This window comes from Scardinius erythrophthalmus (genome assembly GCF_964197995.2).
Source record: "Scardinius erythrophthalmus genome assembly, chromosome: 25".
NCBI classification, from domain to species: domain Eukaryota; kingdom Metazoa; phylum Chordata; class Actinopteri; order Cypriniformes; family Leuciscidae; genus Scardinius; species Scardinius erythrophthalmus.
In genome coordinates, this window is record NC_138245.1 from 18782421 (window position 1) to 18796775 (window position 14355).

At 36.6% G+C, this 14355-nt stretch overlaps 1 protein-coding gene across 1 annotated transcript; it reads left to right on the plus strand.

Annotated features, from left to right (window-relative positions):
* Nucleotides 1-2362: 2362 nt before the first annotated feature.
* Nucleotides 2363-11108, plus strand: LOC308685665 (lumican). Its single transcript, XM_081357614.1, has 4 exons — nt 2363-2524; nt 2893-3526; nt 5840-6157; nt 10075-11108. Exons 2-4 carry the CDS (start codon nt 2905-2907, stop codon nt 10224-10226), a joined length of 1092 nt encoding a protein of 363 aa, XP_081213740.1. The 5' UTR covers nt 2363-2524; nt 2893-2904; the 3' UTR covers nt 10227-11108.
* Nucleotides 11109-14355: the final 3247 nt, after the last annotated feature.

Below are 14355 nucleotides of genomic sequence, written 5' to 3' on the forward strand. Positions count from 1 at the left end.
TTCAATGTAACATATGAAGTATAGATCCACGAAACAAGGCTTTGAGAGAAATGAAAAACACAGGCTTCTTTATCACAGGCCTGTAAATCACTTGTAAGGCATTTGTGCTTGAATGCATTTGGCAACAGAAATATCTTGTCCTGTGAACTGTTCGTCATACTGTACCCTCTCTGTAACATCTCCAGCTTGCCTGTCTTGTGCCCATGGCTTGGCATGACTTTGCCACAGCAGTCTGCTAACCACACAACAGTTACAAAGACCTCAGTCTTCACGAGCCAGGAGAAAAACAGCACACATGAGGCACGACTGGAGCAAGCTCATGAAAACGCAAACACAAACCACTATGTGCACATGTTAGCAGTGTTTTGACTGGATGTATATATACACAGAATTTTGCTGACTGGAAGTTGTAATTAAACATGGAGAATGATGAGGAAGTACTAGAGATGATGGAGAACATGAGTGTTAGGAATTATGGATGTATACCATAAATATACTGAATGAGATCAAGACATTGATGAATTTAACCCTACATAATTTAGCAAAATGTTTGCTTCTTTCCAAACACTGCAGTTATGCTAATAAAGTATGTCCCTCTACTATAAGAAATGTGATAGGAAAACTGGTTTGCTGTATCATGAAGGCAAATAAGTTTTTTTTTTGTTTTTTTTTGTTTTTTGTGGTCAGGCTGCACTGCCTGCTGCGTAACAAAGTACAATTCCAAAAATCACTGGAAGGTTCTTCATTTCCTTCTGTTTAAATGGAAAAGAAATTTGGCAGCCACTGGCGGACTACAGTGAATGAACAGAATAACATAAAGGCCCCCTTCAAAAACGCTCAGAGCAATACTTACACAGTTAAGTCAATGTTTTCAAAAACTACCTGTCTAGCTTTTAAAATAGTTCAAGACTTCAAATGTGTCAGTGCACGTCATGTTCATCTTGGTGTCCTAAACAAACTTAAAGTATAAAATCTTAATAATTCAAAAAAAATTCTTGAGAAATGACAATTTATAGGCCAACATAAACTTTTCAGTCTTGTAACAAATCAGCCAAGTTTGCTAAGGTACTTTTTGTGAAATTGCAGAATAATCTAAACTGTTACTTTTCTCCGTATGACATTTTCAGTGACTATATTCAAAAAAGTTTACAGAGGGCAAAATAAGTTTTATTTCATTTATTTATTTTTGCTCTTTCAATAAAAAAAGTGAGCTTTATATTTGAAAATAATACAGATTAATAATAATATTATAATATAATTAAAATATTAAACGAATAAACATGTTGTGAAGTTTCAGAATAAAAGAAACTATTACTGTTGTCAGTACAACATTTTTGGTGACTATGTTAAATAAATCATAAGTGATTTAATTCTTTCTTTTTTTACACATTTTAAAATATTCCACGGAATGTAATTTGTATATTGTGCTTTTAATGTTTATGTTTTGATCTTTCAATAAAAAGAGGGCTTTTAAAAATATATTAAACAATGTTAAATGTTAACATATGGGGGGGGGGGGTGCAGTAAAAATTATATTTCAAAACCATACAGAACAATAATAATATGATGTAATTTAAATATACGCAAAAAGTAAATAAATTATATTAATACGTATAAATATGAAATAGTAATATTTCATAATAGTGTCATCTAAAAATCTTCCACTATATTCAGAACAATATTTCTATAGGACAGGAGGTCATGCTTTGCAAGAACATTGCTTCATGCAGGAACCTTGCTTTTGTGATTGTTATGGTTGATTTGAGTGCTAGGGGGCACTCTGACTTTTCAGACCTTCATAGACCAAAACATTGTCTCATCCCTATGGAAGGGCTTTGAAGTGTTGGACTAAAGCTGTCTCAACTAAACCACACTCTCTCTCTCCCTCTTTTCTTTTCTCCTGCTCACAAGGTCTGTTTGGCTCCCCAGGCCCCCTCCAGCTGTCTGACTGTAACCATTGCTCTCTGTGCTAGATGTTCCAGAGCTGCAAAGAGAAAATATACTGCCCTCAAACATACTCCTCTTTCTCACAGGCTCAATGACGTGATATTACAGTTCATCAGTCAGCGGGCTGCAGGCTGTTTATGTAACAGTATATCGTTTGCATAAGCATTGACATATGATTCAACATCAGTTGTGCATTATACATCATCAAGCTTTGAAGAAACAAGTCACAATAAATCAAAAACAGGATTTATATCCACACATTATGTGATGTGTATTAATTCCAAAAGATCTTAAATCACAACAGCATTGTCTGTAAAGATTGCCCTTTCTACGCTGCCAGCACACATGTTTCTAACAAATGTTGTGCAGTGGTTAGACTCCAACCATAGGCTTCCGAGACAGGTTAGGGAAAAAAAGGAGTGAGAATACGCTGTATGGAAGAATGTTTCAGTAGCTGGGAAAAATTCTTCAGGTTGCCATTCAGTGTCCAGCGTAAACATCTACAGGGATAGTCTCGACAAATCTACCTTTTCAGAGGCTTTCCTGACTAAAATTGGCCGCGGGAGAGAGGCGAAAGGTATGCACATTCCTCTCACATATGTAGATGATGCATGTGACGAAAGAGAATGGAAGAAAATTATTGGGAAGTAGCATTTTTAACCAGTTTAGTCACTTGCATATTCATTGATGCTCTTGAAAGTATATTAACTGTAGCTGATAATGAAATAGAGATTATATAGATGTTAAGTTATATTCAACATATTATTATTAAGCAAGAATGCAAAAGCTTTGCTGGGAATTGCTGCTGTAACTTACACGAAAAGCTATTTTCTCTAAACAGTATGTGTGTAAGGTTTTATTTATTGCTGCAAGAAGAAGCTTCCTGATTAGTTTGAATAATAAACTCTATTAAGGGTTTTTATAGGCTGTTTGTGTTTCATTTAGGCAGGCGGACAAATGGATATCAGATCAATTTTTTTGTTACTCTCTGTGTGTGGGCTGACTTGGGCCTTCACATTGGACTTGGACTATGGAGGTGTACCACTCTGGATCAACCGTTTTTTGGGAGAGCCGAGTGTTTTGACTTTGAAAGATCGGATGGATCCGGGCTGGTTTCGTGCTGTGAACGCACAAAGTTGTCCCTTGGAGTGCGACTGCCCGATCCAGTGGCCAACGGCCCTTTATTGTGACCACAGGGGCCTTAACCAGCTTCCATCTGGCCTTCCATCCCGCATTCAGTACCTGTTCCTCCAAGGGAATGATATTACTTTCCTTGGATCCGGGGCGTTTGCCAATGCCACCAACTTGCGTTGGTTGATCTTGGATCACAATCAACTACTGAGTGAGCAACTCGATAATGTGTTGTTCTCCAATCTGACCCGCTTGGTAAATCTTTTCATAAACAATAATAACCTGACAAAGGTGCCAGCCAGACTGCCTAGCGGACTCAAGCAACTGCGACTCGCATATAATCACATCGAAAAGATTTCTGCAGGCGCATTCCAAAATCTGGCCAATTTAACGGTACTTCTGTTACAAGGCAACCGTCTGAAGATTATTGAAGGGAGCGACTTAAAAGGTATTTATTGGTATTTATATATTTGAACACATCTTTCAAATGCTTAACGTAGAGATGCACTGTTTAGCTTGTACAAATAAGCTGATATTTATTTTAATGTTATGGCTGATAACTGATATATGGCCGATATATTAAAATTATATTCAATTTGTCTAAAAAACATTTTATTAAGCACTAAAATCAATTATTTTAAATGCTACAAGTGAATGTAGGCATCACAACATAAATGTACATTATAAAAATTAATATTCATTTTGAGATTTGCTAAAGATTATATTTAAGAGTGTTAATAAATTATTCGTTTTAAAGATTAACTTTAAGGGCCCTATCTTGCACCCAGCGCAATTGACTTTGAACACCGACACATGTATCATTCCTATTTTGCACCCGACGCACAGCGGACTTTTCCCTCCACAGACGCACGTCGGTAAGTTAGGGAATAAACTTGCGCGCCCAGGAGCGGTTCAGTGAAAAGAGGAGGCGTGTTCCGGCGCAAATGTTCCCTGGTGCTATTTTGCAGTTTCAGAAAACAATTCCGCCACAGACCAGGAAAAACCTAGTCTAAAGTCAGTGGCACCTTATTCAGATGCTATTTTAACGGCGCATGCTTGGCCATAATGTAGCGTGTGCACAACGCGCATACTAAGGGTGTCACGATTTCAATTTTAAATCGAAATCGATTGAAATTAATGCTCAATCTCGATTATCGAATCAAAAAATGGAATCGTCGATGCTGCCACACCCCATATGTCACGTCACCTCCTTTTCTCGAGAATATTGAAGCCTTTATTTTAAAATGCATTGCAGCTGCACAGCGAGAGCATCATAGCTTGTCTGAGCGAGCTGATTGTCTGTGCTGCGGTAACTGCACGAACCTATGGCGAGTATTATTATTAGCAGTGGCATGCGGTTCAATGAGAGCGCTTGGCGCCCTGCTAACCTCGAGCACGCAAATTTGGACGCGGCTGAAGTGTATAAATTCAGAGAAAACTCGCCAAAGGACTTTAGGTTTAAATCGACTGAAGCGAAGTACCAGATATGAGCGAATAGCACGGCAAGGCAACGCAGTACTCGTTCCCTTATCTCTAAGGGAACCGAGGTTACGCAAGTAACCAAGTACATTCCCTTACGAGAACGTTCTCTCGTACTGCGTTGCAAACGCTGTGGGAACCAAATTTAAAACGGCGTGCTATTCGCCTGTGACTGCTCTGAGGAGTTCTTATTACATTAAGTTATGTAAGTTATATAAGTTATTGTTACATTATGTTGTTAATAAATGTTTTAAATTTGACAATGTAGTGTTTGGTACATTGCGAACAAAGGTCAGATTTTATTATATTGCATAAAAGTCTAAAAATGGCATAGCTTGTGCTTTTTTTTTTCTTTTTTTTAATCGAGAATCGAATCGAACCGTGACTTTAGAATCGAAAATGTAATCGAATCGAGGATTTGGAGAATTGTGACACCCTTAGCGCATACACTTGGCTTCTTCTCATCTACACAGACGCAGCAGTTGCCATTTTTGCAAACCATACATAATTACAAGGAAAAATATTCCACATGAGGGAAATCATTGCGGTGTCCATGAAGATGTGAAAAAACAGGCATAAATCTAGCTTACACATTTACCAAAATTATTATACGCCTGTTTAACCGAAGCTAATTTGGGTGGATTTCTCCCATCCCCATACAATGTCACTTCTCAGTCTTTTACAGCCCTGACGAGAACGTCGGTCTCCTCGGCTGTGAACCGCTCCTGGCGTGTGCCTGGCAAATCTGCCGTTATAATAGCAACCCGCCATGGAACCCAACCCAACAAGCGCGCCTGCTCTTAAAGGAAATGTGAGATGACACTCTGATTGGTTTATTTCACGTTACGCCCACACCTATGAGTAATGTAGCTACTTCAGACCAACCCATTTTAGATTTGCACTGGGCACAAAAATCATTTATCCCGCCGGTATAATAGCAACAGCGCCCGAGATCCGCCCACAAAGTTACTTGTGTTTTGCGTTTGATACTTGCGTTTCAGAACGTTAAAATAGGGCCCTAAATGTTTGATGATGGCAAATGTAATCTAAATGTAAAAAATACTAATTTATCAAATATCCAACAACAGATATCGATAAAAATTAATTAATTAATTAATTAATTAATTAATTAATTAATTAAAAAACTAAATCTCTAATATCTGATAACTGATATGAGGCCAATATATTGTGCATCCCAACATAAATCATCAGGACACTTTGATATTGAAGTTGATCATTCTGTAAACTCAGCGTTAACTCTATCTTTCATGTACTTCACCAGGTCTTGGAGCCCTCAACCTCTTGGATCTCAGTCACAACCTCCTGGATACTTTCCCCAAACATCTGCCTTCATCTGTCCAGCAGCTTTACCTCTCCAACAACTCTCTTACAGGCCTGACAGAGAACAGCCTTCATGGTTTTAATGGACTCCGTTACCTACGGCTCGGACACAACAAATTGAGGAATGAAGGGCTTGAACCTGGAGCCTTTAACCTCACATCTCTTGTAGAGCTGGACCTTTCATATAACCAGCTGACAGAAATCCCAACCGTTCCCACCACCCTTCAGTACCTCTACCTTGAGGTTAACCAAATCCAAGGTGAGTTGATGTAAGGCTCTTGTTTTACACAAACAAAAACACTGAGGTTTATTCTTTAGCACTGCACTGAGAAAATTCAGCACTGCTTAATTTCAATGTGACAGAGGAAATTTTCATGCCAAGTTCATCGACAGAATAATTGTGTCAAGACACAAAACAGAGAACCTTATTTTTTAAGCTATTGTCTCACTAATGTTACATTAAAAAAAAGATTCAATAAATTGCTCCAAAAGAAGAGAGAGCATGACACTTAAATCTTACTGCAGATTTTCAAGAGACAAGATGTTTATAGTGGAAATAAAGCAGTGCTGACAGACCTCAGGAAACAATGGATTGGTTTTGATCTACAAAATCACTTCAATGTGGCAAACTACACAATCTCAGTTTCACTTGGGAATGTGTATTTCAATTGAATTTGTCACACTGGAATTTGAAGTGTAATTGAAGGAATTTGATGGATTCTGAGAAATTCAACAGTAAATGGTATTCTGGAAAAATAAGTATACTTCTATCTTTGCCTATACATTTATTGAATATAAGTATTTTAGATTGGTATACTGATTGGTTTTAAAAGGTCAATACAACCTATCGATTTTTTTTTTCTAAACTTACAAAGCTTTGTCAAAATTTCAGTTCATTTTAAGTTTACTTAAATTCAAATTGCAATTCTGCATGCTATAGTATTTGCTAAATCAGATTTAATTCATATTCGAGAACTGTGAATGGAATATAAAAGGAATTCTAAGTACAATTTTGTATTGTGCACAAATCTGCCGGGAACGCTGACCCTTGTAATGCCTACAGATTAAAATATTGGGCAGGGAAAAAATTAGCAACCAAGCTTATGTCTGCTACAATCTTAACTCTTTCCCCATCAGAATTTTTATTTTTATTTTTTAAAGTTGGCTGTTCCCCACCAGCGTTTTTGATAATTTTTCACAAATATTTCATGGCCCCCAAAATATTTTGTTGTATGAATATCTGATCATGCAATATATATAAAGAAAGAACAGACCCCCTTATTCTAGCTTCATGTGTTCTTTTTTATCAACAGTTGAATATGGGTAAGATGAGAAAAATTGCGGTTTTGGTCAAAGACTACATCCAGGGGTGCGTTTCCCGAAAGCATCGTTAGTCAACTATGGTCACAAGTTCCGTCGTTATCAGCATAGTTCAACGATTTGGTGTTTCCCGAAACCATCGTTCCAACGAACGTTCGCAAACAGCATCGCAAACATAATTTCTAGTTTACATGAGATGTAGACTGAATAAATCCTTATCTTTAGCAAAATAAGCAAGATGACATTCAGTACAACCCGTGTTATTTATTTAGAATACATACAAATGTCATTTACGTCTTTTAGTTTGTCAAGAGATTTAAAGCACCGTTTTTGAAGACTGCGCATGTGCGAACGTGCTCTACTACGTAAGAACGAGCCAAATATTGAGTCTGGTAATAAAGCAAAATAACTGAGAAAAATTATAAATGGTCTTCAGATGCCATGTCTGTAACTTATATGACAAAATCTAGCGTTAATTCGATCTCAAACAGATTAATTAAAATAAGTTATTAGTCCACCACGTGCGAGACGTCATAAACCAACGTGGTTGAACGATACTTTGCGACATACAGTACAGTTTCGGGAAACAGTCGTGACTAGCTAGTTGATTTCTCCAACGATGCATCGTACTATGGTAGTTAAGCAGCGAGCTATATAGTTGTACGGGAAACGCACCCCAGATCGGATTCAGAATGATGATAAAAATCTACTAAAAAAGTAGATCAAGTCCATCAACACCCCCAAAGTTTCACAGTCCTATAGTTCGTCCTGGGTCAACATTTCATTCAGTAACATTAGGCAGTTTTGATTTACATGCTGTTTAATGTTGATGATCGCATTATTTTACATATGCATATGATTACATATGTTATCGCTTGTTTCTGCATCTTCTTCACCTGTTTTGATCAGGGGATTCAGTACTCTTTCAGAAGAGGTGTAATAGCGCCCCCTACCTTATAACAGTGAAAAATACGAAAAGCTGTAAAAAACTGGTCTTGGGATGGGGAAGCATTTTCTCATGAAAGACGAGACAACTCGGTCAATAGCAGGGAAAGAGTTAAATATCAGCCAAGAGCAGAAATTATTCTAAACACAAATCTGTAAGCTTGACTGAAAACTGCTCAAATGTTTGTCCTGTCTTACGGTATGAGGCTATGTTCTCAGTCCTGATGAAATAATCTCTGGCACGAGAGAATCAACATTCAGAATCGGACTGGCCTTGGGAAAATGACGGAAAATGTGATGAGGATTTTAGAAGAGAAATAACAAACTTTCCCTCCTCTGTTGGTTTCCTTTTCCCCCTTTCTCATTCTCTAATGCGTTTGTCACAACGTGTTTGCAGACAGAAACATCCTGGAGAGACACAAGGTGACTAGAAAAAGTAGGTTAGCTGAAAGAGAAGGAGGGAGAAAGGAAAGAAGGAAGGTTTGTCTGGGAACATCTGTGAATACTCCAAAAGGAATCCACATGTGCTAAAAGCACGCTCTGTTCTCTCCCCCTCCTCCTCAGCAGCACGCCGAGCTCAGTTACAAGAGCTGTGCCACTGGTCAACTGCAAAGACTTCAGCAGACATTCTTTTTTTTTCAGGCAGTGGTCATATTTACTGTTTTGAACCATTATAATGAAATCTCATGCCATTAGCAGTGGTTTACCAGCTCAAAGTAAAGTATAATATTCTAATTATTAACAAACCACTGTAGATAATAGCCAATTGCTATATTAAAACCTAGAAGTGGAGGTTAGGAAAAGGTTAAACAACCTGTCAACCTGTCAGATTTATCCTTTAGAAAACAAATGGAAAGAATGAAATCGAGAATGTATTGACTAACAGTGATATTATTAGTGGTTTACCAGCTCAAATTGAATTATAATAATCTAATGTTTAACCAGCCACTACTGAAAAAGATAAAAGAGACGATTGGTAGGCTATATTATAACCTAGAAGTGGACGTTATAAAAGGTTAAACGGCCTGTCAAACTGTCAGATCTACCTTCAGAAAACAAATGGAAAGAATGTAATAGAAAATGCATTGACAAGCCCTATTCAAAAGGCTCCAGTCTGAGGATGGAGACACTGTGTGCCTGTTTTGCACATAGATTTCCAGAAAATATGATAATAACATTATTATTGCCGGATTGCAGGCTAGAGGACTGGAAAAACAGATAAAAAAATAGTTACACACCTTAAGTGCTTTATAAATGCATATCAATGTCTCAATGCCACCAGACATACCTCATGGTCTTTCTATTTTTTGGATTCCCCCTTAGCATTAGCAGCTAGAGCTTAGATACTATTATTCTACCATCACAATAAGTATCTAAAACCAGGATGAAACAGATCACTGTAGAGATGCCAATGTCAGCGCACCTGCAAATTATTTACACGGTATTGGGAAGCAGCTCCTGTTTACGACGGCTGTAGTTTGACTGTTGTGTGTGATCTAGTGAAGGATTGATATCTGCTGGCAATTCTCTGAAACGGCACGTCACATTAATCACCATATGTTGACCTCATTGTCTTGCTATTTCGGTCAACAGTAAACAGTGGAAGAGGTAACAGTACCATTTTTGCAAAACAGCCTTCTAGATAAAGTAGCTTACTATGAAAGTTGAGTGTGAAAGTTAAGACAAATGTGAAAATATGTACAAATAAATAAATCAATAAATACCCTTCTGGCAGTGATGATAATGCTACTAATGATAACACTACTACTTCCATACTGGTTAACCATAAGATAATATCAAACAAATCTATTTATGTTTAATCATGTGACATGAACATTAAAAAAGACTACACGGCAACTAAATTACAACAATCAATCTGTTCTGCTATATATTTCCTGTTGTGTTGTCCAGCGTTCAACGTGAGCAGTCTCTGCAGGACAGTAGGACCCACATCATATTCACGTATGAAGATCCTGAGGCTGGACGGTAATAAACTGGAGTACCACAAGCTGCCTCCTGATTGGGTGTTCTGCCTACGAGTCCTCCATAACATTTATATTTGATCTCATAAAAACAGGCATTGCCTCGAGTAGCTCTACATTTTCATGCTTTTAATAGGCTTTAAAATAGCATGCAATAATATATTATGTTATATTATAACATAATATGTATATTTAGTCTGCATTAGAAAGCATGACAGCAGATTGAGCTGCTCAGTATTCAAGGTGTTTTGAATAAGCATGTTGTAAATTATCTTATAATGATTTAATATGATTTTACTCTGGATTTACTGTATATGGGCAGCCATTACTTTGTTTTTATGTACAGTGCAAGTCTTGTGCCTTGTCCTAGTCTTCACTTCAAATGTTTTAAGGACATAATGAGAACTAGTCTAACTGTTAAACATGTGAAAATACACAGGAAGTCAGGGTCAGGAAGTTTTTTTCAATACTTTTATTTAGCAAGGAATAGGACGCATTGCATTGATCAAAAGTGACAATGAAGGTTTTCACGTTGTTACAGAAAAAAAAAAAAAACGTTTTTTTAATGTTTTATTCATCACATAATCCTGAAAAAAAAAATATTGGTTTCCTCAAAAATAGAATGTGACACTGAAGACTGGAGTAATGATGCTGAAAAGTCGGCTTTTCCATCAAAGGAATAAATAATTTTTTTTAAATATGTTAATAGAAAACTTTCATTTTAAATTGCAATAATATTTCATAATATTATTGTTTTACAGGTTTTTTTAAATAAATGCAGCCTTATGAGCATAAGAGACTTCTTAAGAGAAAATCTTACCAACCCCAAACTTTTGAAGGCTTTTTACCTATAGTCTGGAAAATTAATATTCCATTCCTCTCTGTAAGATTACAATGCATTTCCCTTTAAACACTTGTAAACACATGGTGACAAGCAATAAATCTCTTCCATGTTAATCCTAATTTCTGTCCTGCTATATTTTTAAGTTGCTCACTGGAAACTCACTAAACTAAAAACCTGTTAAAACCTAAGAGACTGATATATGATGACAAATCACTCAACTTCGACAAGGAAAACCACAAAAAGCATGCTATCTGTAGAAGCGCAGCTGCTGTACAAGTTAAGGGTTTTTCGATGTGCAGTGTTTTGCAAGTTCAAGAGAGTGCAAACAAATCCACTTTTGATGTTTGGGTATATTCGAGGCAGCATTTTTGCTTTCAGTGTGGACAGACCAAAGACTAAAGACATGGTAGACATATAAGAGAGTGAAGTCAATCACAGCAAATACAAGAGAAGAGCTCATTCTCACCAGTCCAGTTGAATGAAGAGTAAATAACACATCATGCTCAACCTGAACTCTCATTTAGCACAAAAGCCAAGTCCTGTTGGATCAAAAAACATTTCCCCCAAAAAATAATGTTTAATCAATAAGTCCAAAGAAATGACTCCACCATATTCCATATAGATGTGAGTTAATGGACCAAGTGTTCAAGATACCATAACTCTCTCTGGGATTTCACTTTTCTTCTTTCTTTTTTTTCCGCAACTGCAGAGCAGACTGGTTTGGACTTCACATTTCCCATTAGCAAAGCCATAACAACAGAAAGAACCTGACAATTCTATTTCTTGAATAAAAGATGGATGAACCAGGAGGACTACAGTCAGATAATGTTTATTAACCTCAAACTAAAGCCATTACCAAGTTTGGTTTGAGGTAAATAACACATAATTATAAAATGTACAGCATTTTTTCACATAGCTGGATGGTTGAGAAAAAACATAAACCAGCCTGAACAAAGTGAGACCGTTATCTTAAGAGAATAATGGAATAATATATAGCTGTGTTGTGGTAAAGTCATTAGTGAGGTAAAAGACAGATTGATATCACCTCTGAAGGAAGAGTTGGTCCCACAACAGACCTCAGAAACAGGGGTCTTACTGGTGCATATTGTGGCAGTGGTTGTTTAGAACTACCTTTGATAGCAATTAAATTGTACTGAGTGCTATACAGGCCTGTTAAAAATGCTTTCTTTAGTTACCCAATAAACAAGAAATCCACTTACTAAACAAGACATAAATATAGCAAATATACTTCAAATAAACCACTATGTATAAATGTCAATCACAATGTATTAAAATAAATGTAAGCACAAAAGAGTCTAAAAGATTTGGCACAAATATCCATTAAATCGATTCTAAAGTTCATCTGGCCCAAAGAATATCAAGAAAAGGATACATCAACAAAACCAGTCCAAAGTCAATATTCAATTAACCCAACAAACAAACACAGACCAGAGTTTCAAATGAACTATTCATAATGTTTGGATGTGTTTGTTTGATTGTTAGGGAGTTGAGACAAAGACAGTTGTAGGCAATGCATTCACAACACTTAGAGATATTGAAGTGTCCTTCAATATTCAAGGGAAATAAGTCCCAGAAAAGTCCCAGGACCAAACGTATAACAAAACAAAAAGCCACTACTCAAGATATCCCTTTCCCTTTTAGCTTTGTTTGCTCATTGTTCTCCACCTAGATTCATTTTGTTTGACTGATTTATATAATATTCAGACCAGCAGCACAATTACAAGTGTTTTTCTATTTTATGCAACAGTTCAATAAACAAGTAAATAGGGTTACTTACATTTAAGACACACTATTTTGTCCGTATTTGCTCCGCAAAGGAAATAGTTCAAAACAAAGCCACAGTAGACTCAAACGCTGGATGTTTCCAAGCAAGACATGGTAGTGATTTTTTCCTGAATGAATCAGTGTTTTTTTTTTTTTTTTTTTTTTTTTTTTTTTTAATGAATTGGTTGAGTGAATTACTAAATGACTCTCTCATTACATGTTTTGTTCCTGAATACATCAGTGTTTGGAAGAAAAAAAATCAGTTAAGTGCATTATTCATTGGCTCACTCATCAACATTTCATTCCTGTATGAATTAATGGCTGATTCTCAATCAGAAGGCTGTGTCTTATAAGGCTGCATTTCTTGACTGCCATGTCACTGAGCTCCATCAAAGGATGTCTCAATTTAAAGGATCCTTTGAAGGCATCATTTGTTTCACATCCTTCATTCAGCCTGTTTTAAAGGACGCATAAATCCCTCACAATCCTTTGCACATATTCCAAATCACAAAAAAAAAAGAATTAGCAGAAAGACAAAAAATATATATATATATTGGAGATAAAGGTTTTCTTTTTCTTTCATTATGTTTTCTTTTGTTTTGTCACATAATGCTAAACTGTGCGTAATGTAAACCACTGGGAGACCACAGATGGTTGTCATTACCTGTACTTCTTTAATAGAAAAGTGGTTAATATTAAGGTTTGTAGTATTACGTTTTTTCTTTTCAAAATATATTTTAATATTATTTTTACATTGTGACCATGGGGTGGAAACGTTTATGATGTAGCTATGCGCACTTACTAGACTGTTTCTTTCTTGCTTTTAATGCTGAGGAGGACTCCAGCCTACAAGCCTCTGAAGGACTGGACTAGGAAGGACACAGCCTTCCATTTGAGAAGCATTCAATGTGTCTGAACGAATCAGTTAAATGAATGATTCAGTGACTCACTCATAAAGTGTTTTGGTGCCACCTACTGGTGCAATGATATAACCTACAGAAAGAGTCACTGAGATACAGAACAAACATAGATAATCTTTCAAAATAATTTGTATTATTACTATTATTATAAAAGAGCCAGACTTTCTGCCTTGCATGGGCAGATCAATATTATGTATATTGCAATATTATGTATAATACATGTTAGGAAGACTTACAAAAAAAGCTGCTTCTCATTACAAACTGCTTTGACTAAACAATTGCTGCATAATAATAACATACATTCAATTTCCCCTTTATAGCATACGCCGAATCTACATGCATTGACCCTGCTGCGTTTTCACACATACTGCTATAAATGAAGTAGGTAGTGAGCTCTAGCTTTATTTACTTGGACCACTTCCCAGAAAAATTTCTCTGATATTTTGCTGAGTTCACATACTCTACCCTTAGGGTTTGGCAAGTTGTGGTGGTTATCGGTGTTAGATCCTCTGGGTGGGAGAAACAGCTTAGTAAGCAAAGATCTTAATGAATCTCAGTCTGATTACATCAACCAGACCTCCACCATAGACTTCATCAAAATGCTTATGGTAACCACAACTGCATCACAAGCCTGGCGCTTCATTAACTCAAACACAGAGGG